General features: G+C 39.0%; 1 protein-coding gene across 3 annotated transcripts in view; it reads left to right on the forward strand.

The window, feature by feature from the left end:
• The window catches only part of LOC129773717 (epidermal growth factor receptor), a 278,989-nt gene extending 252,672 nt beyond the window's left edge, over positions 1–26,317 (forward strand). For all 3 annotated transcript variants that reach the window (XM_055777361.1, XM_055777362.1, XM_055777360.1), the window contains 7 exons: positions 12,423–12,842; positions 12,906–13,206; positions 13,273–13,780; positions 13,848–14,019; positions 14,086–14,218; positions 14,281–14,588; positions 18,570–26,317. In XM_055777361.1, the coding sequence (XP_055633336.1) occupies positions 12,423–12,842; positions 12,906–13,206; positions 13,273–13,780; positions 13,848–14,019; positions 14,086–14,218; positions 14,281–14,588; positions 18,570–20,821 (4,094 nt within the window). In that variant the 3' untranslated portion in view covers positions 20,822–26,317. The remainder of the gene's footprint in view (positions 1–12,422; positions 12,843–12,905; positions 13,207–13,272; positions 13,781–13,847; positions 14,020–14,085; positions 14,219–14,280; positions 14,589–18,569) is intronic.
• Positions 26,318–27,739: the final 1,422 nt, after the last annotated feature.

The raw sequence follows: 27,739 nt of genomic DNA on the forward strand, positions 1-27,739 counted from the left end.
AGAACGATACGATGAACGCTATCTTGAGATCAAATTATTTAATTAAACATCGTGGTGGTAGCTCGAAAATTTTAATAAATGGTGGTATGCAATCTAGATTCAGAAAAACTATGTAGTTATAAGGATAATCAAACACACGAATGACTTGCAAATGTAAATGAAGTATTTTTTCATGCTGATAACATAGATTTTTTCGTACAACGAATATTTTCGATAGAACGGATTTTTGGTACACATTTTTGGAAGAAAAAGTACAGATGAGAAAGATTTTTAACCTCTCTGGTACAGATAATAATGAAGCAACACTGTTTGGAGCTACTGAGAAAAAGGAAAAGTGCGATAGACTCGGTAATTTGGTGGTTACCGTTCTGAATCATATTTCGGACAGTTTGTTCTAATATCTTGAAATAATTAATGCATTATTAATGCAATGATACAACTATAAAATTAATATCACAATTGCTTCTTTAGAGTAATCCCTTGGCTACACTATCATTTCATAAGAGAACTACATTTGAATTATAACATAATCGGCTAAAATCTGACAACACTACTCATTATCGTTTGTGTTTGACGTTTACTTAGCGTGAGCACGTAGAATTTATCCGTTCATCAATATTAAAATTTCTACCGTGTTTCATCAGTTCTCAACAGTTTACTTTGTAATTGCTTTGTAAGTGTTTCGCTGTTGACTATAAAATATAATCAAGAGTAATGTAATTTTCGTCCAAAAAATTACAAAATAAAGTGTCCGAAATTTGAATTCAATCTGTCCGAAATTTGATTTTTTTATGAATGATGTCCGAAGTTTGATTCTTATTAGCGAATAAGAATTTCAATCAATCAATCAAATAATTTTCAAAAGCATTTTATTCGATGATTTTCTTATGTTTTCAATCAAATAGGTACCAAAGTAGAAAGCTTAAAAGAATATTGAACTAATTTATTAAAAATTTCTACCAAATAAAAATCTGTGCATAAAGTTTAGATCTGTTTCCTGCATCATATGCCTTAAGCCTCCGAAATATGATTCAGGACGGTATATTGTTTTTTTTTCTTGCTCGCTTCATTCTATAGAATCAGAGAACGACCGTTATAGAAAAATTTCGCAATAAAGAAAATAATTTCTATGCGATATCGTTTGTCGAAAGATTCATCGTTGTAGAAACCTTCGACTGTAGTTATTTATTAAATAAGTTATATTTCAGAGTAGAATAAGGCTTTGTAATTGATAACTGATAATTGATAATTGATAATTGACTCAATAATTATTTGACTTTGGAAAGCCACAATATGATGATGTTTTGGCCTCAAATGATAGCTTACCATAAATTTCATTCAATTTGGTATAACTTTCATGGGCGATAAATTCGGTTTAAATCAACTATGTGCGAAAAGTCCATAACCTAACATAACCTAACAAATAACAACACCTTATAAAATATGAATAAACGTTCGATTGAATCTCCTTCAAAAATTAAGGAGTATTCTAGTGTAGAGACACGAATGTCGGTAGTTTTTTCGAGCTGTGAATCAATAAAACAAAGCATATTTTTACTATCCATTAATTCATTATTCGTTTCATGATCTTTTAGCAATACATACAACTAGAACGAAATGGGAGAAAATATTTATATTTGGAATAATTACAGGCTGGTGAAGCGAGAGGGTTAAAAAAGTTCTGCTATGGCGTACACGATCACCGCCCTTCTGGTTATCTGAAACAAAAAGATCGAACAGGTTTTGAATCAGTAAAGATGTCGCTATGATATGTAACGCAGACAAGTCAAACAATTTTTTTGTCGAAATGGCGGCTGTTCGAACAAAAAAAAAGATTTTCGGCACGTTCTTTATGACGATTTAAATTTTTTTAAATGGTAAAATAAAAAAAAAATGTTTTTCCATCGTTACATCCAGTGCCGTCGTTATTTTTCGAATATGATAATTCTCAACTTATTTATATACAATCCGACACCGGGGCTTGAGTTCATATTGTCTTTTTTTCGTATAAAAAGAATATAAATTTGAGTGCCATTCCTGCATTGAGCTCATTCGTTTTTTCCACTATTATACTTTAGCTTCATCAATGTCTCCAACATGATTCAGAGAAAACTTCCAAACGAACGTTAATCAAATGAAAACAAATAATTGAATTGGAATTGAAACACTGTTGGCTTCTTTTTAATTAGTAGAAATTTACATTCCCCACATTGTCTGTGATGCGGCACTTGAATTCGATTCCACAGAGTTATGAAGCCAACGATTGGCCCGAATGCTACCCAAAAGCACGCAGTAATATGGCACACAAGAACTATCGAAAGCATATGAAACATACGAAACGAAACGAGCATCTGTTGTTGTGATTGATTGATTTGGGGTTGATTGAAATGTGTTGAAATGTGTGCCGCATCTCGCGGCATCCAAAATGCGCCTCTTATGTCAATGATAAACGAATCGAGAACGCGGAAAACACAGCATGGAAATTTACATGAAAAACGAGGCTTTCGCTTTCGCGAGTGCCATCTTTTCAATGACAGAGCAACCGTGTTTCACATTCCACCGTATTAGCTTCGTTTCGATAGGAAACGTTATCGATAGTAGCGCAAACGATATTTTTTCGAGCATCTGTGAAATCTTCGATAGTCTATGACTATGATCGTGTTGGGCTGCGGGTGCAGCCCAAATATACAACCCACGGCATCCCGTGGGCTTCTCGCAAAACTAACACTTCACACTTTTTAAGAGCCCCATGCTGACATGCTTTCGTAATACCCTTTGACAAAATAGGAAAATCTCAAGAGTACGCTTCGAGATCACATCATTAATGAGGATGCTGATTGGCAAAATCAAGCCAAACCGGGAAGCTCCAGCAGTTGATCAAGCGACAAAAAATTAATCCACTTTGCTGGTGCGCTGCGCCCGCTGCCAATGCCGACGAGGGTGATTGGTTTTAATTTATGTAATCGCGGAACGTGCACAAAACGGAAAGACACACTCTTTCCTGCTCTCGTGCTTGTCCCGTGGGTCCATTATCATAATAATACCGAATACCGGTTCTGTTTTCCTCGGGGTCTTGTGTCGTACGCCGCCATCTAAGCGATGATGGCTGAAGAAAGGAGTAGAAAGGCAATTTATCAGGAATTTATAAATTTTAAATCACGCAAAGAAAAGTGGCGGTGCATCGTGAAGGAGGAAAAGGAGGCAGATGAAAAGTTGATTGTTTCCTTTTTTCTGCAACGAGAGCCAATTCGTGCAATCGGAGGAAAACTCATGAGGAATGATAAAATCACAGGCACGCGCTCAATTGCAGATTTTTCCTGTTAATACCAATCCGGTTTACAGTATGCGTCAGGAAAAATAGAGCTTAGACATTTTATAGTTCATTTCATCTAAGTTTTTTTTTCAAACGTTAAACTGAATTAGGAAAAATGATCTTTGAAGAATAGGAATACAGTCAACTCTCCCTTAATCGATGTTCTGTTACTCGATATTTTCTCTAACTCGACGAATTACATGGCACCTTTGATTTTACAAGCATTCTTCTTTCCATAACTCGATGCCTCTCTTACTCGATGGGTTATAATTCATTTTTCCATGGATTATTACCTCCCTAACTCGATTGATTTTCGCGTACATGTTTTTGGTGCGTTGTTAACTGTCACTTCAATTGCTCTTAAAAGTAAAGATGAAGTGTTCGTGTCATCAAGCAATTTCTTTTCAAGTATGGAAAACCACGGAAAACCTTTCAAGCGAACAATTAAAACACTAACCATTGCGCAACGTTTGAGCATCATCGAGTAGGTCGAAAAATATGGACGAAAGAAGTCTGAAGCTGCAAAAGATTTCAGTATTGCACGAAGTACGGTATCAACACTGTTCAACACTATTCAAGAATCGAAAGGGAAAATTGAATCTAGACAAAAAGCGTATACGGTCGGTCGGAATCGAAAAGCTGGAGCGGGCAATGGATTTTTTGTCTTATCAAGCCAGAGAGAATTATTTACTTCTCTCAAGCTCCATTTTTCGGGATAAGGCTTGCGAATTTGTCCAGAAACTGGGAATTCTCAACTTTAAAGCACAACCAACATCAACGGAAGCGATAAACTACATTTGCGGGTCAAAGGAAAAAGTAAGAACTCACGATGTTTCAAAAAGAAAAAAATCATTACCAGTGAGTGCAACACCAAGGTCTGGATGGCCCTAAAGCTTTTTGAGAAATTGATCATGCAACTTGAAGAAAAATTTTCAAACGAAAAAAGAAAGGTATTAAGTCTGGAGTTATGTGTAATGGTAATGCATCATCCTTATATTTATTTCTTCTCAAAGGTAGTCATGTTCGTTGATAACTGTACAGCGCACCCAAAATCTCTCCGACCAAAGCTCAAATCGATAAGTTTAATTTTTTTTCACAAATCTTTACTTCCGTAGCTCAGCAGGATCTCGACATAATCAAGAACCTGAATCAGTACTATCGCCATTTTAGAATAATTAGTTCGATTAGATAAACAAAGATTGCAAGAAATGGAGGATGTTTGTCCTTTTTAACCTTCATGTTAATCCGCATTTTTTGCTGTATTTAAATACACTCCAGGACCCCTCAGATGTACCGGTATTGGATGCAATTGAAATACTTTCCCTCTGCAATCAATAAGGTTAAATCTGAGGCTATTTAAAATTGCTTCAGGAAAGCCGAATTTTCCTTCAATGATAATGGTAATATTCCGCTGGCGTAATTAATGCGCCGTGAGCTTGCTGATGTCGACATTACAGTACCGTTCGATTGCTCAACATCCTTTAATGATTAGTGCGAAAAGGACCAAAATGTGATTTGCTGTGATCTGATGCCTGATATCGATATATTGGAAAGTGTTGAAAAAGCTGAGAAAAACGCTGAATATAGTAGTCCTATCGAGTTGGAGAAAATTCAGGAAGGTTCAGATGATTGTGTCGAGAATACACCTTCGAACGTCAAATCAAACCTGAAGAATATGTCCGGAATATTGAAATTAACTGAGAATATTTCTTTGAAACTATTTGAACATTTCTTTGTTATTGAACATTTCCTGCGTGTTCGTTACAATTTAGTTTTAAAACCTGCTTAATCAATATATTCTTTGTTAACCTAGTTCCTTATGCAGGTCGGACTCGATTATATACAATTTTGGACTCGATTATATACAGTTTAAAAAAAAAAGTATATAAATAAATAAGTATATAAATATGACTTATTTAAAAAAAATCAACCTTTCAACGTTAGTGAAATTTGAGTGGCTTTTATAAGTACAGTGGGTTTAAAATCGCGATTTTTGATGATTTTGATTGAATTGTCTTCAGGATTTGTTTATATCGGTATTGCAGCGAAATTGAGAGAGATAGAAGTCGAAGAACAAATTGTGGAGTGGTTAGAGAGCTTCAACAATTGATAGATACAATCAAGTTTAGTATGAAAATAGTATGAAATTTTCACTTCCAAAATGTTATATGAATCCACTAATTTAGATGTTTCACTACTATATCCTGTACTAAATTTTCTCATTTTTTCAAACTTACTCGTAGCGTACGTAGCGTACTTTTCAATATAGTACTTTTCAATATCATAGATTTTCAATATTTAAGGCAACAGAGTCCGAAAAAAAGTTCTATAACTCTGTCATCGTTGAAATTCGAACATACGCATAGAAGGTTTTTTTCGTGAAATATAACCGTCTATCACCTCCTGAGAGATTCTGGAAAGAATATTTTTCGTTTTTCGACTTTAAGGGGAAGAATCAAAAATTCAAATTCATACCATAATTGGGACACTTACCCTAATATATGATAATTTATGACATAAAAAATATGAAGAAATGTTCTGTATCTTGATATCTCCCTAATTCGATGGCCCTTAGGATATCGAGTTAGCGAGAGTTGACTGTATTTTATCGACGGCCACTTCTCTAGCAGACTTTGATGAAACAGTTGTTGAATATTCCTCTCCAACGACTGTTTATTGAAGTCTTCAGGAACACCTGGATTGATGCGAATGATTCTATCAACAGGTTTCTGCAGTAAATTGAACCGTCCAAATTCTCGAATATTTGACGCAAGCAATCCATCCCGCTTGCCAGAAGCAAATCGACCATCCATTAAAAGACCGACCACCACCGGTGGCAAACAGGCAGCAGCGAAACGAAACGAGCTCTCGAATCCCTCGGCACGACGACCGAGGGTCATCAATAATGAGCGTGCGGAATCAAGAGGTAGAAAAACGGAATCGAAAAACACTTAACAGAACCAAAAAAAACCACTGGAAGAAATCCAAAATCAATCACGAGCAAATCCAAATTATATGGCCATGAACGCGATGGTCGCGTCCCGTTCCGTGTCCTCCCCAACGTGGCATGAGGGTAGAACGCAGTCCCAGAGACAGAGCAGAAGCGAAGCCAAATTTGCGTGCTAGAATAAGCATTCTGTTTAATCCGTTCGAAAGCTTGGCACACCGGTAAAAGTAATAATCAATCGGTAGCTAGAGCTGGCAGGAGGGAGAATTTTTGGCTGCCTGTTTCGGACGCAACGGAGAGAAAAGTTCCGAGCTTAGAAACGCGCGTTGACCCTACAATTATCGTTAATCGAGGCTCGAGTGGGCATACAAGCAAGCTACGGGTTGAAGAGGGGCTGGGTTCCCTGAAAACGTGTAATTGAATTAAAATATGTTGAAGCGCGGTCTAGCAAAGTTCAGGGTGGGACATGGATGATAAGCGAATTTCAAGTTGACAGGTTCAAGAAGAGTGTATGATGTTGAAGATTTTGGATTTAGGGCTTCTAGTGTTACGGAGAAAATGAGCGTTTTAACTGTTAAAGTGTGCAACCATTGTGAGAATTTCACGGCAGTCAAATAATGTTGAGCAGCAATTATCTAACGGCTGGGGTCGAATATCGCTCAAATGGCTATCCGCAGGTGCTAATTGAATATTTGGTCATGGTGCGATAATTTATGTCGAGTCGTGTTAAATCATATACTGCAGCATGGGGAGCAATAATGGCTGGTAATTCTCATCACGTTGTCCGTGTAATTGCCCATCATAAAGAGCGAATTGGTACTCGCAGAGAGAGCCAACAACAAAACAAGCGTTACATGCCTAATCTACCGAGCATTGTTTTGCCAGTGAGGTACATGACCAAATTTGGCTCAGCTACTGCTGATCCATTTGTCAGGCCGATAGAGCCCGCCACAGTGGCTCATCAGTAGGCATTGTAATTCAACTCTCGTTCCAACGACTCTTATTATAAATTCATATAACATACGTGCGATACGTACCAATCGCGTGAGCGCTTCTTCTGGAGACCCATCCGCGACTACAAGCGCCATTGGTGAGCTACCCTGCGAGTAGATAAATAAAACATTTGATGCGAAGGAAATAAACGGCTAATGCCGGAGAATTTCTAAATCTGTTCAAGCACACCATCGACGATTGGTTTGCGTGTGCGTCTATGAGTGTGAAAGAAAAAATCAAACTGGAATTATGCCCTATTTTGGAACAATCCAGTGTAAACGCCACTCGTTGCTAACAGGCGCTTCAAATCCTGGGGGATACAACGGAGGCGCCGCACGTGTTGTTGTTCAGGGTCTTGGTCGCAAACCGTAGCCTCGCCACGCAATCCAAACCCTCCTGCCTCCCGCCAATGGCAACCAGCAGTCATCACTGAGATGTGGTTGGATGGATTGCGACAGTGATTGGAGCGTAAAACGCGTGCACAATCACCGGCGATAATTAATAGCAACAACAACGCGTCCTACCCGTGATTGAGGTTGCCTTGGTTTGCTAGCAACGGTAGCTCGAGGGCGCAGAAATAACAGCCTAAGTTGTGCGCGATGAGATGATGCGTGTATGGGCGGGGAGCTAATGCCCCCGCCGTAGGTGGGAAGCTATTATAATTCCGCGCTGGCACTACTAAGGTAAATAATTATAGCGATGAAAATTGAAGCAGATTTGTTAACTAAATGTCAGAGTTTTGGGCTCGGGGCTTGGAAGCATTCAGCTAGCTCTATTCTCGTCGGGCCACAAAGAAGATTTGAGGTTTGAAGGCACTCATAGGATAATGCACACGATAAATGAATACATAAGAATAAATACATGACATGTACGGTACGTATTGAGGACTTAAAAAATTAAACCCATCACTTTGAACTTATTTTCACATACAGTGTATCAACCTCTAGTGAGAAATTAGATTTTTTCCAAAAATACTTCGAGTGTCCATCATTGGCCTCAATAACTGCTCGGCATCGTCGTGACATCGACTCAACGAGCTTAGCAGTTGTTTCCGGGGTGATTTTGTCCCATTCAGTTGAGATTACCTGCCGCAATTGCTGGATGCTTGTTTGTTTTTGCTCCTGGAGCTTAATTCTTAAAATTACCCAGAGTTGCTCGATCGGATTAAGGTCGGGAGACTGTGCTGGGCACTTCATAACCTTGATACGCTTTTTCTTGGACCACTGCGGAACCAGCTTTGAGGTGTGCTTCGGATATCCCTCTTGTTGGAACGTATAACTGCGCCCCAACTTTAGCTATAGTGCAAACGTTGGTGGTTTCGTCTTTAAAAAATAGCCCAAATCAACCTTATGACCAAGAATTCCATCGATGAACTCAAGTGCTCCAACGCCGGATGTAGCACACGATGATGGTAAGGTAACCATCACCGCCATGCTTAACTGTAGGCCGAAAACACTCTTTTTTCAAACTTTCACCTGTTCGGCACCATTTTCTTGTGATACCATCAGACCCAAATATCATTACCTTCGTCTCGTCTGACCAACTTCCTGGCCCACTTCAATCTTTTTTTGATATTTTTTTGCGGAGAACCATGACTTCTTAGATGCTACTCTACCCTTAAGACGTTTCTCATGAAGACCATTTCGTACGGATTGGGATGCCAGTTGAATGGAAAACTCGCACTCAATCTGTTTCGCAATTTTCGGAGCCGATAGTCCCCGGTCCAGCTCCGCCTTCTTCACGACAGTTCTGTTGTCTTTATAATACGCCCCGATTACTTAGCTGGTGAGATATGATCACGCTTTTTGTACATCTGCACAATTCTAGCGACCGTATCTTTGTGAAGCTGGACAATATCGGCAATATGACGGTAGCGTTTGACAGTTTTGTGATGTTCAATAATCTAATTTCGGATGCTGATCGAAATTTGTGCTCTTATGGGCATTTGGAAACAAAAAGTTCCAATTTTGAACAAAATCTCCAATTTTGATCAAAAAACTGAAATTTTTGGTACGAAAATTTCTAGAGCACTAAATGACAGCTAGACACAATGTTTACATTCGAGAAAGTTTCAGAATACACACTAAAACTCTGTATAACACATTTAAATCGTAGTATCCGTTTTTGGGAGGATGAGCCTTTTTAGCGTAATTTTTTACTCTTTTTCCTAATCCACGTAAAATCTAAAGAAAAGATATAAACGCCGTGTTTAATGGAGGAACACTCATCAACAGGATTACCACATATACAGAATAATTTGTATTTTACAGATTTATCGCCAAATTACAGATACAGAATCTGTATGTACAGAACTTAAACTAAATATTTTTTTTTTGCATACTGTAAGTTTGCACCAGCTTTCTGTTATAAAGCTTAAACTTGGATAGATTATAGTACGCAAATAGAAAATGTACGCACTATTTTTGAACCGAAAAGGAGAAACTAGCAGCACTGTATCAGTTTGACAGGTCGTCGAGTCGGCATATCTTTATCCCTTTATGAGGGAGTGGCAACAATATTGCATATTGCCGCACTGGAAATATTGTTTTGATATTTTGTCTAATCAAAGACTTCTAAGGGTATCTAACAATACCCTTAGAGCTGCCAAAAGTATACTATATGAATTTGAGAGTCTTTTTTATGTAAACATACCGCTGTTTTAGAGTGTCCACAGAAAATGTTATTTAAATTTGTTAAAAATCTAGCAAGTCGCACAATGCGTTGAATGCATAGAAATGTGGGACAATAATCATAACGGCAGAATTTAGGCATTGTTTGACATTTGTGCGATGGGAAAAATTGTTTATAAGTTTCAAAGTACTGTTTGCATAAATGTCTCATGTTATTCGAATAATCACACAAGTGTCTCAAGCGAAAAAATCTCTGTTCATCTAAAGTAAAAAGTTCTGATTATTTCGGATACAATGATGCTGAAGTAGTTGTTTTTAAAGATCAGAATAACTATTTGCATAAAGGTATCATGTAAAAAAAACTTGTTTATCAAAAGTGAAAAGTACTGATCTGCCACATTGGTGGCAGTAATTACACATTTATAGTATCAATGGCAAAAGTCCGTATACATTCGTGAAAAAGTTTCTAGACATTATAAAATCGTTTAGAAAAATGTAAACTATTACAACGTTGAATAAAGTATTTAGTATGATTCCTTGCTGTGATGGCTGAGAGCAGACAAACGACCGCAAAGGGTTAATACATTCCTTGCATTCCTCGTAACTTTTCGTGTTAGCTTCTCCTAGGATTTACCACGTTTGAATGGACACCTAAAAATAAAATATTTGATAAATTTCTTCTCAATATTTGATGAATAAGACAGACCTGTAAGCTATATGCAACAGACATTCAAAAGATTTGACCCAACAATGCAGAATCGATAGACTGAACCTGAGGTTTCCTAAACTGAAGTGTTTTTGGGGATGATTTTATTCTTTGGCATACAGACTTGGAAAGCAATATTTATGTAAATTGTTCACCATCTCTCGAAGCGCAATACATTTCCGATCCCGTCAGATACAAATCTACAAAAAGAGCCAGTGCTTGAGCAGGGCGTTAAACACTTGCTTTCTTCATTCAGAAGAGTGAATTCTCAGAAATGTTTGCAGCAAAAGTTCTTAAATACTAGTTCTGCTACTCGCCGTTTTTTTGTTTTATTTGAGCAGCTCTCGAAATCCTTATGGGGACGTCCGCGGGTTGTGCTTCCCGTGGGTTTATCGTTAATCTCTTTGGAGGTGGTCAACATGACTGGTATTGCATTCACGTTTTATGTTTCTTCATGAATAGTTTTTTTTCTCGATGACATTTTGTCCACTTTTTGTTGAGTTTAGAACAGTACGTGTGACAAAATTGTATTTTTTTTTTGTAAATAAGAGATTTTCTTATTCTCACTACTTTTCCATTCACTTTTCAAAAAATTTATGATTAGGGAGCTGACCTACAAATAATTGAATATCTTTTTGAACTGCAGGAAACTGCACCTATGCCATATATGCCCTCAAAGAGGACATATTTTGCAATAATTCTATGGAGGCTTGAGAGCGGAAGTCGGTGGATTTTTTTTTAAGAATGATAGCTAAATTTTGATGTCATCATTTTTTATTCCTTTGCAAATTGAACTTCCCCATTTCTCAAGAGTATTATTAGAACCTAGCCCCTTTTCATTGAAATATTTTTAATCTACTTAATTGCATTCCATTTCAGTTGATTTGATGGCACACAATATTTGACTTTTAAAAACGAGTTGAATAAATAGTTGAAATATAACAATCTCTCCAGAAGTTGATAGTTCATCCACTTTTATCAGTAGTTGTGATGCTTCATCTAGCTTACCAATACTTGTTTACATAGTTTTAGGCATATATAGACAAGTTTTAGTGCATCGATCACCCAAAAAAAAAGATTTTTGTCTGCGGCTCGACGCATCGTTTAACTTTTGGTGAGCCACGTGATTTATTCTGGACTACATACAATAAATGAAACTAAATAATGTTCGTTAACAAACTCGAACTCATCTCATACCCACATCCGACACAATTCACGAAACCCACATCATATTATGTGGTCTACACATTTTCTATGCTATAGCCTCAAAGCGCTGAACCACATCGAAAAAAAAACTACCCACTTTTGACCATCTGTCATACTCATCAACTCCGATACATCGTGATATGCCCACAAACGAACGCTTCGATGTTATTGATTGTCCCCATCCATCGCCTCAAACCACGCAGATTTCGGAATATGTTTCATGAGAATGAAAAAACGGAATTATATTTGACCGAAATCAATTTATTCAAATTCACAGGAATCGTCAAAAAAATTTGTTGAACTCTTAACTCGTTGAGCCCCGACCGAACCAGGGGTCAGCAATGAACTATCCGTCTGGTTTACATTGTTTCCTGCGGCCCGATAGTGGACTTTTATAAATCGTTTTCTTTTACTGACGTTCCCAGTGCCGATGCTTTTGAAACGAAAAGTCCACTGATGGTCCGATGAGACTTGTGCGAAACAAACGGAAAATTAATTCTCAGTCCCCAGGAACCGAGGTTGAGCTGGAGGTGCTTTGCATATGCTCATATTTTTGTTGATCGCCAAATTTTTTTTTATTGAAACAATTACTAATGAGATTTTTTTTTTTATTTTCTCCCTCTTCAGTCTGTATTGGAACGAACGGTCGCATGTCGGTGCCTTCGAATCGCGAGTATCACTACAAGAACCTGCGCGATCGGTACACCAACTGCACATACGTGGATGGCAACCTGGAGATCACCTGGATCCAGAACTCGTCGTACGATTTGGGCTTCCTGCAGCACATTCGGGAGGTGACCGGCTATGTGATGATCAGCCACGTGGACATCCCGCAGGTTATTCTGCCCCGGCTGCAGATCATCCGTGGCCGGACGACGTTCAAGCTGAACAAGTGGGAGGACGAGTTCGGGCTGTTCGTGTCGTTTTCCCAGATGAACACGCTGGAGATGCCCGCTTTGAGGGACATTCTCAGCGGGTCGGTCGGTATGTTCAATAACTATAACCTGTGTCACGTGAAGACTATCAATTGGGAGGAGGTGTTCTCCGGTGAGTAAATGAGCCTACTTTTGTAAGCTTCTTCATGATACTAATTTTACTTTCGTCGAACAGATCCTAGAGCCCACTATCGGTACACGTTCAACTTCACAACCCCGGAGCGGAATTGTCCGCCCTGTCACCACAGCTGCGAAGCGGGTTGCTGGGGCGAGGGAGCCCACAACTGTCAGAAGTTCAGCAAGCTGAACTGTTCTCCACAGTGCTCGCAGGGGCGCTGCTTCGGCTCGAAACCTCGCGAGTGTTGCCACCTTTTCTGCGCCGGAGGCTGCACTGGTCCTACCCAGAAAGACTGCTTAGCTTGTAAGAACTTTTACGACGATGGCGTGTGCAAGCAGGAGTGTCCACCCATGCAACGGTATGTTCTCTCCACTGATTGTCACATTTTCCCACTAACTAAGCGAAATCTTTGTCTACCTTGCAGATACAACCCAACCAACTACCTGTGGGAACCGAATCCAGAGGGCAAATACGCCTACGGAGCAACCTGTGTTCGCAACTGTCCGGAACATTTGCTGAAGGATAATGGGGCGTGTGTCCGGACGTGTCCTCCAAACAAGATGGCACAAAATGGTGAGTGTGTCCCCTGTAACGGAGCATGTCCGAAAACATGCCAGGGAGAGGGTATCGTCCACTCGGGGAACATCGACAAATACAAAGACTGCACTATCATCGAGGGTTCGCTAGAGATACTGGATCAAACGTTCGACGGGTATCAGCAGGTGTTCTCGAACTTCTCGTTCGGTCCCCGGTACATAAAGATTCATCCGGATCGGTTGGAGGTGTTCTCAACGCTGAAGGAAATCAGTGGCTTCATCAACATTCAGGGGTATCATGTGGATTTTAAGAATTTGTCGTACTTCAGGAATCTGGAGGTAGTTGGCGGACGGCAGCTGAAGGAGAATCTGTTCGCGTCCGTGTATATCGTGAAGGTGGGTTTGTTCGGTTCTTATCGTGTGTCAACAATTCGTAACATCACCGTTGTTTTTAAATTCGCAGACATCGCTTCGTTCCCTTGAGCTGAAATCTCTGAAACGGGTTAACTCGGGTGCGGTCGTCATTCTGGAGAATGATCAACTTTGCTACGCCCAGGAAATCGACTGGTCCAAAATCAAGAAGTCTGCCGACCACGACAGTGTGATTATGTCGAACCGGAACACAACCCTTTGTCGTATGTGTATTCTTGGATGTAGCGTCCGAAATGTGTTACTGATTGCGTTCTTTTCTTCTTTTGTAGATAAAGAAGGGATGTTTTGTGATGAGCAGTGTACCAGTGCCGGTTGCTGGGGTAAAGGACCGGAACAGTGTCTTGAGTGTGCAAACTTTGTCTACCAGGCTAAATGTCTCGACAGCTGCAAGAGTCTACCAAAGTAAGTTGGCATTTAGAAAGCAATTGTATGAAATCTATAATCAATCCTCTGTTGTATTCCAGGATCTACCAGGTCAATTCGAAGACCTGCGGAGACTGTCACCAGGAATGCTCGGATTCGTGCTACGGCCCGAACGCTGACAATTGTGGGTCATGTGTGAACGTGAAGGACGGCAAGTTCTGTGTGTCGGAATGTCCGAAAACCAAGTACGATCTGAACGGAACCTGTGTTGCCTGTCACAAAACCTGCATAGGTTGCAATGGACCACGGGATACCATCGCGCCGAATGGTTGCATTTCGTGTGATCGTGCTATAATGCGAGGCGATGGAACCGTCGAGCGATGTTTGATGAAGGATGAGCCTTGTCCAGGTAAGATCTCTTAAATGGAGTGTTTTGACGTAGGACTACGACTCACAGGATTATATGGGGTGTAAAATGAAAATTTCAATACTGATCGTGTAGGAAAAAATGAAAGGTTCCGAATGCTTATAAATCGAGCATTTTTTAATAGTTCGCAAAGAGGTTTGCATCAATATCACAATTAATTGAATTTTATTTTTTCTTAAGATATACAATTGAATAATTGTAACAATTGTACCTCAAATTGTACCGAACAAAAGGATCAATCTGAGTTACAGCGGAATACGGTTTCCCCAACACAGGCTTCAAAATCAAGGTACTTGGGGAAATCGGCATAGCAAATACATATGTGCGTACCGACGAGGAGTACGAAAAAAAACACGAAAGGTTATTTTGTGGCCTAAAAATGGTGCCTTACAAGTTGTCGAGTTAACGAGTCCGCTCTGTTGTTACCTGGAATGGAGCAATGGGCTAGATCCAGGCTAATGCAATCCTGTAAGATTTTTCGACTAGACTACTCAAGAGCTGTGTTATTCTCATAAAAAAGTAACAGCTTCTATTGAGCTGAGACTATCTGAATAAATATCTAAAGTGTCCTGCAATGGTCTTTGCAGATCGGCGAAGGAAGATCCCCTGATGGAAACCACTCCATCATTTGCAAGTTGTCACAGAGTGCAATGTCCCGAAAGGCAACTATCGATATTATTAACATGAAAGTTGTATAATGTTGTACAATCCACGCAACAATCATTAGCGATGGAGACCGATACACGATCAAATGAAGATCGATTCATCCATAAAACTGTTCTGCTCTGCAAGAAACATTGGGCTGTTGTGCTATGAATAACCCAACAATGATCAATATCAACTGTCTGGTCTGGTCTGGTCTGCTGAATGGAAAAAAAACTCGTACGCCTAATTGACTACTAAATACTGTTTTTTTCTTCTTTTTAGCTTTAAGAGGCTTTAAACTTTTCAGTTCATTCGCCTCTATACAAAAACTGTGTAATTTGCAATCCATAGAAACCCAAACATGTAACATGTACACGATTAAAATTCGGCTCTGTGACAGCTAAAATACTAATGAGCATAAATAAATAAAAAAAGGGATAAAAAAAGGTCTTCAATGCCGGGAGTAGGTATAAATTGAGGGTCTTAAGAGGCTCACTAATATTTAGAGCATTTGAAATGCTATCTACAAGGTCAGAAAACGCCAAAATCCCAGATTAAAGCTGTTGTTCGGATTGCAAAAATTGGGCTTTTTTTTTGGATGTAGTTTGGGAAAGTTGATTCAATTCAGGACTTTGTGTAGAAGAAGGTACTGAGGGCCTCTGGTTCACAGAGAACATGCGTAGACCAGTAGATGCTGGGTGCTGTTCAATTGCCAAGCGTTTCTTCGAAATTGGCGTGCTAGTTTGGGGGTCATTAATTTATTTAAGAACTCAGATGTATTTGTTTTTTTGTGAAGCCTAAACATGTTCTGCGTTAGGAGCATTTGCAACAGGTTCGTCATTGCGTAAAAGAGCAAAATAATTTTCCTGTGAGGGCTTTTTCAGAATATCAGCGTAGGACTGTTTAATACATACGGATACGGATACATACGGATAGGGCATGCGGAGCTTCACAGCAATGCAAACATTCTATGTTTTATTTCCCACGGGACCGACACTGAACTTTCCTCATGGCCCGCGTCAGTCACTGTGGACCGACAATGCACTTTTGCTCGGAGAGCGTTAGTCACTCGGATCAATAGTTACAAAATAAGATAATAATAAAAAAATGGTTTATTTCCGGATGTATTATAAAATGCGACTGCTTTTAGTCAAATTTCTGACCATCTGTTTATTATCAATCAAATGTTTTTGGGAGCTGGGCCCGACACTTTCGTCTTAGTCGTATTGGTTACAGTAGACTTTTCGTTCTGAGGGAGTCAATCAATGGGACTGGTAGTAACAAAGTACAAAAAATGAATACATCGTTTTCAACGGAATTTATTAAAACATTCGAGACAGAAATGTGGTTTGTTGCACAAAGTGTGACAATTTTTTTAGTCAATTTCCTGGATATGTCGCGTTCAAATGTCCTTGAATGATAGCTATAACAACCTGAACAATATCTTCGGACTTTCTGAACAGCTACTTCCTTTTTTGTAATCGACGAACCATTCTACTTTCAATGAGCATGGGAATCAGCTCATCTGATCCGTCGATATCTTTAGCCAATTGTCTTCTAAATGAGTCGATTGATATTTTTTCCCAGCCACTTCCTCCAACATAAACAGTGCATTTATGACAGAAGTATTCAGAAAAAGCTCGAAAGCTTTTTTCATGTACCATTTTATTGTTTTTCTCAAGGGACTGCTATAAGCAGTAACAAGCTATAAGCATCTGATCCTATTGGTCAATTGAGGTCTTTGCTTTATTGTGTTTAACTACAATTTTTGGTTTGGTACGAAAGTCTCTTTTTTGTTCTCAAATCGACCATTCCGCATGTTTTGTGGATAAGGCCAAACGTCCCTTTCATCTTTGATTTTAAAACTGTAATGTCATTATTATTCTCTTTCGGGGTTATTTCTCTACGTTTCAATGTAGCGGTTATCATTTCTCTTGGGTTTCCTTTCCGTTTCGCTCTAAGTGTGGCCATTAGATTGGTATTTTTGTTTACTAGCTTATTCACTAAATCAACACTGGTGTACCAGTTATCGGTACATAATTTATGAACTTTGTAAAATAAAGGGTCAAATAGAGACATTACAACGTTGGAAGAGGTTGTATTTTCATTTTGAATTGTTTTCCCGGTGTAAATACAAATATTGTATGTATATCCATCACCACAGCACAACTTGAATATTTCAACTCCCTATTTATGTTTTCTTTGTTTTAAATATTGCTTGCATATAGTGCGCCATCTGAATAGAATTAGTGACTCGACTATGCACACTGTCTCAGGTGGATCGTAATATTTTTGCACAATTATTCACAATTCTTCTGTGATTTAATTTTTGATGGACGATCATGTGTCTCTAGTACTCTATTATCTCCAAGATGCAACATTTTCATTAGACTTTCAAAACGATTTCTGCCCATTATTTTTTTACGTAAATGTTTGTGCATACTATGGATCCCGACTCTAATACAGACGTAAGGATGGAAGATTCACATTCCAACGACACAATTGTCGTTATGAAGAATTATCCATTAGATCAGAATCATCATCTTCAAATGATAACATGACGTCGTAATATACTTCTTTGTTTTTACTTCCAACACTTCTTTGTTTTTTTTCAACTGATCACCTAATGAACGTCTTTTGAATGAATTCGAACTTGCAGCGTGATTCTCTTTCATATCTCTTTTTTTGGTTTGGAGAGGAGCGAGTGATGCGTTAATATTTAACATTTCAATAGACGGGTCAAGAGGAATATCCTTGTCCCCGTCCATTGTTAAAAAAAAAATATAACTATTTGTACCTACTTTGTCTTATTGAGTCCTTATACTTTATCGAGTCCCAGCCCATTGATTATGCTGCTTCGAGTTAACCCAAAAGCGCAATTCGTACTGCGTTTGACCGACCTCTAGATGAGATGTTTCCCTTTCGGAAATTTCCCACGAAGAACAGATATTGCTCGCACGATCCAGCAGGTAGCTTTCTCCGATACCGACACCGTACACAAGAAGTGTCTACAAAGCAAATTTTAAAAAGAATGGTAAAGTTTTCTATGTAACAATCTATAAAAAACAGATAATTCCCAACAACTGTAGCATACGCGAGTTATACGACCATATCCTACCAGAGCAGAACGCGAACTGATTAAAACTAAATATGTTGAACTCAATTGAATTAGGAAATTGTTTCATTCAAATATTAATTTAATCATTTTCTTACTATGCCAATGTCAGTCCTACGTCAACCTTGCGGTTACTTCATAAATATAATCCAACTTTTTTTTTAAAGAACGATATTCTAATTATCTTATATTTTATTCCTCAGACGGATACTACAGCGAACGCGTCGAACAGGACGAGGGTCCTCTGAAGCAGCTCTCGGGCAAATCTGTTTGCCGTAAGTGTCACCCACGTTGCAAGAAGTGCACCCAGTACGGATTCCACGAGCAGGTATGTCAGGAGTGTGCCAGCTACAAGCGGGGAGAGCAGTGTGAAGATGAATGCCCCGTGGATCACTTCGTCAACGAGAACACCCGTGAGTGTTTGCCGTGTCATTCGGAGTGTCGTGGCTGTCGGGCAGCGGGAGAAGACCAGTGCAATGACTGCCGCAATCTGAAACTCTACGATGGCGATCCGTTCGATAACTCCACCGCTTTCAACTGCACCAGTGTTTGTCCACCAACCCACCCGTACAAGCACTTCCCGCTGGAAACCAGCAAGATTGGTCCGTACTGTTCGGCTGATCAGGTACAGAGTGGCTTCCGGCTGGAAGCCTCGACCACTCCGTTTGTCCTGCTGGTGGCTCTTGCGCTGGCGGTTTTATTTGCGCTCGCTCTCTGCATGATCTACCTGTACTGCAAGCAGAAGAACAAGAAGGATGCCGTCAAGATGACTATGGCGCTGGCTGGATGCGAGGACTCGGAACCACTGCGACCGACCAACGTCGGGCCGAATCTAACCAAGTTGAGGATTATCAAGGAAGCAGAACTGAGACGGGGTGGTTATTTGGGGATGGGTGCGTTCGGACGGGTTGTGAAAGGTGTTTGGATGCCGGAAGGGGAGAGTGTTAAGATTCCGGTTGCGATCAAGGTGCTGATGGAGATGTCCGGGTCGGAATCGAGCAAGGAGTTCCTGGAGGAGGCGTACATTATGGCTTCGGTTGAGCATCCCAATTTGGTGAAGCTGTTGGCGGTTTGTATGACCTCGCAAATGATGCTGATCACTCAGTTGATGCCGCTGGGTTGTTTGTTGGACTATGTTCGCAATAACAAGGATAAGATTGGGTCGAAGGCTTTGCTGAACTGGTCGACGCAGATCGCTCGTGGTATGTCGTATTTGGAGGAACGTCGACTGGTGCATCGTGATCTGGCGGCGCGTAATGTGCTGGTTCAGACGCCTTCTTGCGTTAAGATAACCGATTTCGGGTTGGCCAAACTGCTGGACTACGATTCGGATGAGTATCGTGCAGCCGGAGGAAAGATGCCCATCAAGTGGTTAGCTTTGGAGTGCATTCGCCATCGTGTGTTCACAAGCAAGAGTGACGTTTGGGCGTTCGGTGTCACAATCTGGGAGTTGATGACGTACGGTACGAGACCGTATGAGAATGTTCCTGCCAAAGATGTTCCTGAACAGATTGAAAGCGGAGATAGACTTCCTCAGCCGGATATCTGTTCACTGGATGTCTACTGCATTCTGCTGTCCTGCTGGGTTCTGGATGCTGATGCACGACCAACGTTCAAGACTCTAGCGGAAACCTTTGCGGAAATGGCACGAGATCCGGGCCGATACCTGATGATTCCCGGAGATAAATTCATGAGACTGCCCTCGTACACCAACCAGGATGAGAAAGACCTCATCCGTACACTTGCTCCGGCCGCTGAAGTTCCCGGAACTATTGTCGAGGCCGAGGAATACCTTCAGCCGAAAACGAGACCTGCGATGATGATTCCACATCCCTCGATGGAAGCAAACGGCGAAGTGTCCAAGGCTATGATGTACTGCAAAGACCCGCACAAGAACAACGACGAAACGGACAGCAAAGCCCGCGAAGTTGGTGTTGGAGACATCCGACTGAATCTGCCTCTGGACGAGGATGACTACCTGATGCCAACTTGCCAAAGTCAAGCACCGTCGGTTCCCGGTTACATGGATTTGATCGGTGTACCCGCAAGTGTGGACAATCCAGAGTACCTGATGGGATCGGCCGGAAGCAATCTGAGCAATGGCCTTCCAACTCCGCCTCCACCGGGGGTGATGCAATGCGCCAACAACAACCCTGTTCCAAACTGCCCTGTGAATAGCAGTATACCTTCCATGATGCACAAGAGCACCGTTAGAGTTAGCACCGCCAGCCCCGGCACCACTATTAACAACAACACCGTAGCCACCAACGCCAACAAGGGCGAAGCCATACAGTTACAGCATACGACGCTCCACGAGCCCCAGGCAGCGCCACCAACGCAAACGCTTGGTATTCCGCTCTCCCCGACGGAGACGGAGACCACTTCCGAGCATGAATACTACAACGATCTTCAACGAGAGCTGCTGCCACTGCACCGGAACGAGACCACGGTTTAACTCGGGGTGACTGAAGGGTGACTAACTACCTTTTTGTACAGAACTGATCTTCCATTTTTTATATCATAACTATACTATATCAATTTAGTGGGAATTTTAGGAGATTTTCAGATGCATCGAGTAAAACCCTATTGAAGATAGCAATTCTTTTTTACATATACGGAAAGTTCAAATTGTTCTTATCATAAGTGCCTTTAAACGTTAGCGTAATGGACGGATTTCGCACCAACTCGACCAGATGTTGACATGATCTAATTAAGCAGCTTGGCATATTTAGTTTTCCGAAAATTTATCTAGACTAACATTTGGAAAATAACTGAGCCTGTAAAAATAAAGGAATTAATAAAAAAAAAACATTTGGAAAGGGCTTTGGTCATTTTTTTAAATTTTTTTTCACTCGAATGTGTCAAGTCCTACAAAAAAGTGATCAATGGAAGAGTTTGAGGAATATAATTGAATATTCAGACAAAAATACTGAAAAAATATTTTTTTTAAATTCTACACTGAAAAAACAGGAAGTGGGTTATATCTATGGTATAACCGCAAGGGTGACGTAGGACTATCGTTGATTTAGAGATCATTTGTATGAAGTTGAATCTGAATTCATTCTGAATGAATGAATATTTGGAGAACTTCGAAAACGAGAGCGTTACGTTGGAGGCACAAGGTTTTATGCATCCAATATTGGATACGGAAATATCCTACTGATGGGGAAGAATAATCTTCAGAAGCTATCCTGTTGATTGAAAAACCACAAAACCAAATGTATTTGGTCACAGTGTTACATGGATAGAAAACATTCAATTAAACTCTTTCACATGAATATATTTTGAAAATTTCCAAAGGAACTGGCAGATTATTTTCAGTAACGATTAGATATTTCCACATTTTCCTCGATACTGGAAGCCCACCAGTGGTTAATGCCAACTCGATAACCACCTGTTAATAGCACTTGATTGAAACATATTTGGTCACAGTGTAACATGGATAGAAAACATTCAATTAAACTCTTTCACATGAATATATTTTGAAAATTCCCAGAGGAACTGGCAGATTATTTTCAGTAACGATTAGTTATTTCCACATTTTCCTCGATACTGGAAGCCCACCAGTGGTTAATGCCAACTCGATAACCACCTGTTAATAGCCGCGCGTGTATGTGTGTGTAGCGATGTCTTCCCAGGGAACCGTTTGTGGCATCACTCTCCTCCTGATAGATTCCCTACTGGCCTAGGGTGCACAAACAGGCTCTTGGTGACACCGTTCATCCGCGCTTTCATGATAAATAAAGAGCTTCACCGCAACAGCGACAACATGCTCCAATCGCTGTTCAATTAGAACTGAGTGGATTTCCGAACGCCGCTCGCTTATATACCGATTGGTGATTTCAATAGCCTGATTTGAAAGCAATTTTAAGACTATTGAAACAAGTTTTTGGATCAAAAAGTAACAAGTATATAACGCGTAGACATTTTATCTTTCGAATGAAGTGTTTATCATACCATTTCGTTCAGTTGTTTAGGAGCTATTAACGCTCAAAATCTCGGTCTCCGGCGTAACGCTTTCGTTTTCGAAACTTTGATTTTACACCCCGGTATAGAAATGAAAGACGTAGTCCTACGTCAAAAATCGATTTCAAAAACTAAAAGTCGATTTTTTCAAAATGGTCATCTCAGATTTTGATGAAATGGTAGATAAATGGGAGATAAATATGTGCCCTACAACTCTTCCATACATTGCAACTTGTGCATATTTAAGGCGAAAAATTTTTTCTAACAAATCAAGAGATTTTTGGCAGATGGCTATTGATTGAGAGTTGTCGTTGCTCTCCGAATTGAAACATATTGTATTTGACTACAAAAACAAGCTGAAAACTGTACTTTAGCATCCAAGGATCACCATAAATTCATTTTTACCTGTTATTGAGTTTTTTTTTATAGCTGTACAATTAAAAATAGAAAATTTTCAAGAAAAAATCTTCAAAAAGTTTTTATTAGGAAGACTTTTTTACTTAAATATGCCCAAATCAAAAAACAGGTCACGTTTTTATGAAATAAAGTTAAGTTAACGTTAATAACTATTTTCACTGTGAACGAATTCTCGTGATTTGCATACCAATCGATTCGGAAATTCTCTAAGATTTGTTTGATGTGCTATACATTACAATTCGCTAATCTCTGAACGGTTTAAATTCATGAAAACTGGAAGAACATCCTTTTTTCCCATACATTTGTTCTACCGATTTGTGTGCTAAGTCTACTCGTATTTCGAATGCTTATAACTCGAACGTTTAATTGATAGAAAATATTTCACAGTTGATAAAAAGTTATTTTTCATGAGATGAACAATTGAATAACTGTAAAATGTCAAGCGTTATCTAAATGCCATAACCGCCAAGTGCTGATTAACCCGATTTACGGTTTCCCCAACACAGACTTCCAAATCGATGTACCTGTGAAAATCCGCTTTGTAAATATACATTCAAGTCGGGGGTATTTTTTTCCCACTGAGCTGTATTTCCCTAACATGGACTTCAAAATTAATGTGCCTGGGTGAATCCGCTTTACAAATACATGATAGTCGGGGGTATTTGTTGGTGCTGAGTACCTTTGTACTCGCTTGTCGTTGGGCAGACCGGAATATGTTTCCGTAAAACGTCATTTCAGATACTAGAGGTAAATGAGCTTTCGCGGATCGAGAACTACGTAAACATGAGATGTGCAATAATTTCAGAGGAAAATGTAAAATACAATGATCGTTTGACAATTCTTCTGTTCACATATTTTGGTAGTCCTGGGCATAATATCAAACGTAAAAGGACGTCCATCAAATTGATTTGTAACGAAGAACATAATTTATTACAAAAAATTCGATGCATTCTTAAATAATATTCGAAGTGGTAAACAAGTGTATTGCATAATGTAATTGCGTAGAAAATATGCGGTCGTGTTCTAGATACAACCCCTTAAAAAAAATTTCAGTATAGAATTTCAAAAAATATTTTTTTCAGTACTTTTTCTGAACATTCAATTATTTTCCTCAAACTCTTCCATAGATCACTTTTTTGTAGGACTTACTATTTTCGAATAAAAAATTTATTAAAAAATTACCAAAAATATTTAGCCCTTCACATATGTTAGTCTAGACAAATTTTCGGAAAACTAAGTATACCAGGTTGCTTAATTAGGTAAGGTCTTCCCGTTCAGAAAGTTTCATTAAGTTCTGAGAGGGTCATGCCAATCTCATAGACGAGTTGGCGCGAAATCCGTCAAAAGTAGGTGATAGTGTGTGCAGGAGGGAGAGATCAAAACAAGCGTGCCTTTATCAAAAAGTGGTCATCTGTTCGGGTGCTCCTCTGCCCAGTGCCCAGGATTCCTCAAGCTACACAGATGACCGCTTTATATGTTGTATATAATTATATTATAGCAGAAAGTGAACATATTTAAACTGATACATAGTAGTTAGTAGCGGATATCTAGTACTTAAGTATCTTGTTTGTTAAGCTAGTAGGACGACTTCGGAAGAAAAAATCTGAACGAAAGAGTGTGAGATAAGTACAACAACGCAGAGAAGAAAAAATGAAACTTTTTGGAGATGTTGACGTTGCCCGCAAAAAGGGTCTCAGCAGACCTGGTGATGTCAAACACAGTTGGAGTCAGAATGTTTAGATTGGTCATGAAATCCCTATCGAAAAAAAAGTATCATGAAAATTTGAAACATTTACTGAATTTCATTGAATTACCTGTGATATTACTTTTAAACGAGCGTCAAATTTATATAACTAAGCTTTCTTCAAAGACTATGGTTCAAAAAAAAAAAGAAAAGAGCAATAGCAATCCAACTGATATATAGGAAACGTTTCGATTTCATACAAAAGTAACAAGTTTTAACGATAACAACGCAATGATAATATGTTCAGAAAACAACGACGAATACGCACTTAATACTACCAGCTAATCGAATAGTTAAACCGCAGTTAGACACTAGAGCAGCAGCAGCACTATTTTTGGAATCTCTCCTCAGCGATTTTTTTTTCTTGTAAACTGTTAATCTGTTTTGCTTTGGCCGCGTACTATTCATATGAATTTTTGTTTTAAAACGTAACCTGCTGTAAATATAGGCGAATATCTGCATATTTGTGTGTGTATGTGTGTACATAGCCAGCTGTTATGCCCTACTTAAGCCTTCTACGGTCCTGGAGCGCACGTGAGACAATCATCCCCCCATCTCCCCATCCTCCACTTGAAATATGGTTATCATTGAAACTTATTACTCCCCCCCCCCCACGACGTCGCGTATCAACAGTGGCAAAAGTAGAAGCTAGTGATTAGGTTTATATTTGTGGTGTAGTTTTTTGAGTAGGACAAAAACCGGGAGAAAAAAGAATACTGGAAGTGTTAAATTGTGCCATGTTTCGTGCATGAGAAAAACGGAAACCGCTTTTAAGAAGCATTTCAGCTAAATCTTTTATGGTTTGATAAAGGAAAAAAATTGACGGCGGTGTGTATGTGTAGGATATATGTGTAGAAGAAATTAAATAAAAAACAAATAAAAAAAACAACGGAAAGGCTATACGAATTAGGATTGGGCGATCCCGGATCGATTCTCAAACAATCGATCTTTTCCATTCCGATTTCCGATTTTTTGGATCGATCTTTTGTACTCGAGAAAATCGAGAAAATCGATTTTCTGCTTTCGATCTTTTCGATCTTTTTGTAGATTTGTTTTTCAGTGTTCATCGATTTTTTATCTCACCAAAGGCCAGCTAACATTTCTTTTAAACATAATGTCAGCATTTGGATCGCTTCTTCTACGATTTACTTCAGTACAAATGCTGACAGAGACAGAACTAATGGAAGCTACATAGGGGATGAACTGTAACAGGCTGCGCGTAGGATCAATGAACCTGATGTTGACATTAATTACTGGCGAAAGGTTGTTTTTTAGATCTGGCGCCAAAATCGAGAATCGTATGGCACGATTGGCTTTTATGGGATCATTGTTAGCTAAGTTCTGGGCTGTTGTTCAATTTCTAATGATACTTTTTCGATTAATTCATCAAATAAAACAACTACCTGACGGCGCAAGATGAATTCCCTGTAGCTGTGGCCTTCATGCTGTGGAACAAGAGGAAATGCTTTTGATATTTGAATAGAAATATGAAATTTGTATTCCCTGTTTAAAGAAACGACAGTATTCATATAGGATAAGCATATAAATCGAAACAAGCTTCTAATTTTTCAAAAATCGATTCAGCAAAGATCGATTCTTTGGTACTGATTTAATCAGTGGATCGATCCCTACGCTGTTTGGAAAATCGATTCAATAAGATCGATCTTTTTATAAAGATCGCCCAATCCTAATACGAATAGTAGATGTAGGATGGGCGCTTTGTTTAGCCCCCAGTTGAGCGATGTATTGAAGAACCATTTGTTGAACATTTTAAGTTATATATGTATTTTAAAAACTTGAATAAAGGTGAACTATTCAAAACAATGGATGATGTTCTGTGGCTTGATGACACGGCCTGTATTATATTTGTTTTTCGAAAGACTATTGGCATGTTGCGATTTCTCATCGGTTTTGGGTGAGACAGCAGTAAATTTTCCATCGATTAGTGTTTTTACGCAACATTTTTATATCACACTGACTCCTTAAGCGACAGAATACTTTTAAACCCGCCCAGCCATTCGTTCCTCGACAAGGTTTGATTCACACCTTGCGATTGAGATGTCTCGTATTTTGTAAACATTAGGATTGCTCTTATCAGTTAACAGAGTAAGGGCCTAAAGCATTGCCCACGTTGAATCCTTAAGGAAGAAATCACTCATAACTCGAGGATGAAGTCACATACAAAAAGGCAAACGAATTAAAACAAAGATATCACACTCTCATGGATAAACATCATCAAAATCAGAGATCGAAATCCTCGCTCGGATGCACGATAAATATTCAGTCAATCAATCACAATGGTCCAGCAAGTGCATTTAAGTGGACACTCTATGACTGTCGATGACAAAGTAGTTACATATCAGTCATTCCACGCCAAACAGATATAATGATTTTCAGTTTTTCGTGAAAAGTGGTAGTTTTGTTCCTTTTTGCAAAACACGTATTTTTGTAGACACGTATTTTTTTACATTTTCGTTAGGGTGGCCACTTTTTAATTTTAGGGTGGTTCTAAAAATCTTCCACTTTATTTCAAAAATGACTTTTTTCATAAATTCATAACTTTTGAACTACTGGACCTATTCAGGTAATCGATATATTAAATAAAGCCAATTAGCTAATCTTTTTGGGGAAAATATTATAATTGCAAAAAAAAAGAATTTTGTTTGTTTTTCATTGTTTACATGGCTTTAGGCTATAGGGCGCTATATTTTTTATATTTTGTCCTGAAAGCTAAGGAAAGCTGTACATAACATATCGAAAATTCAGAGATATGATTTTTTTCGTTCTTAAGTTATTATTTTTTTTAAATTTAACCGATGGTTAAAAAATCATTTTTTTCTTCTTTTTTTCCAAAAATAACTTGAGCCACCAGATTTAGATGATCGACATATTAAAATTAAGTCAATGAGCTAGTCACATTGAAAAGAAGAATTGATTAAAATAACTGGAGCCATAACATTGTCGAACTATGTTTGACTTTTTCTATAGAGATAAGAATGTTAGACTTTTGATTTCACTTAAAATGTTGGTCACCCTATTTTTGATAACATTGAAATGAGCACTCTATCACATGTAAAAACTTTGTCGAAGACAGTTGTTGTCTAGAGATGAAGATCTTCCATAAAGTTTATTTTAGCGCTTTCTATTTAAGTTGCGTTAGGTCACCATGGAAAAAACGGGTTTCATGCTCTGAATTTTTTATTTCAACCTCTGCACCAAAACTGTCTTGAGACGACATTTAGAGCT

Source organism: Toxorhynchites rutilus, chromosome 3 (assembly GCF_029784135.1).
Source record: "Toxorhynchites rutilus septentrionalis strain SRP chromosome 3, ASM2978413v1, whole genome shotgun sequence".
NCBI lineage: Eukaryota > Metazoa > Arthropoda > Insecta > Diptera > Culicidae > Toxorhynchites > Toxorhynchites rutilus.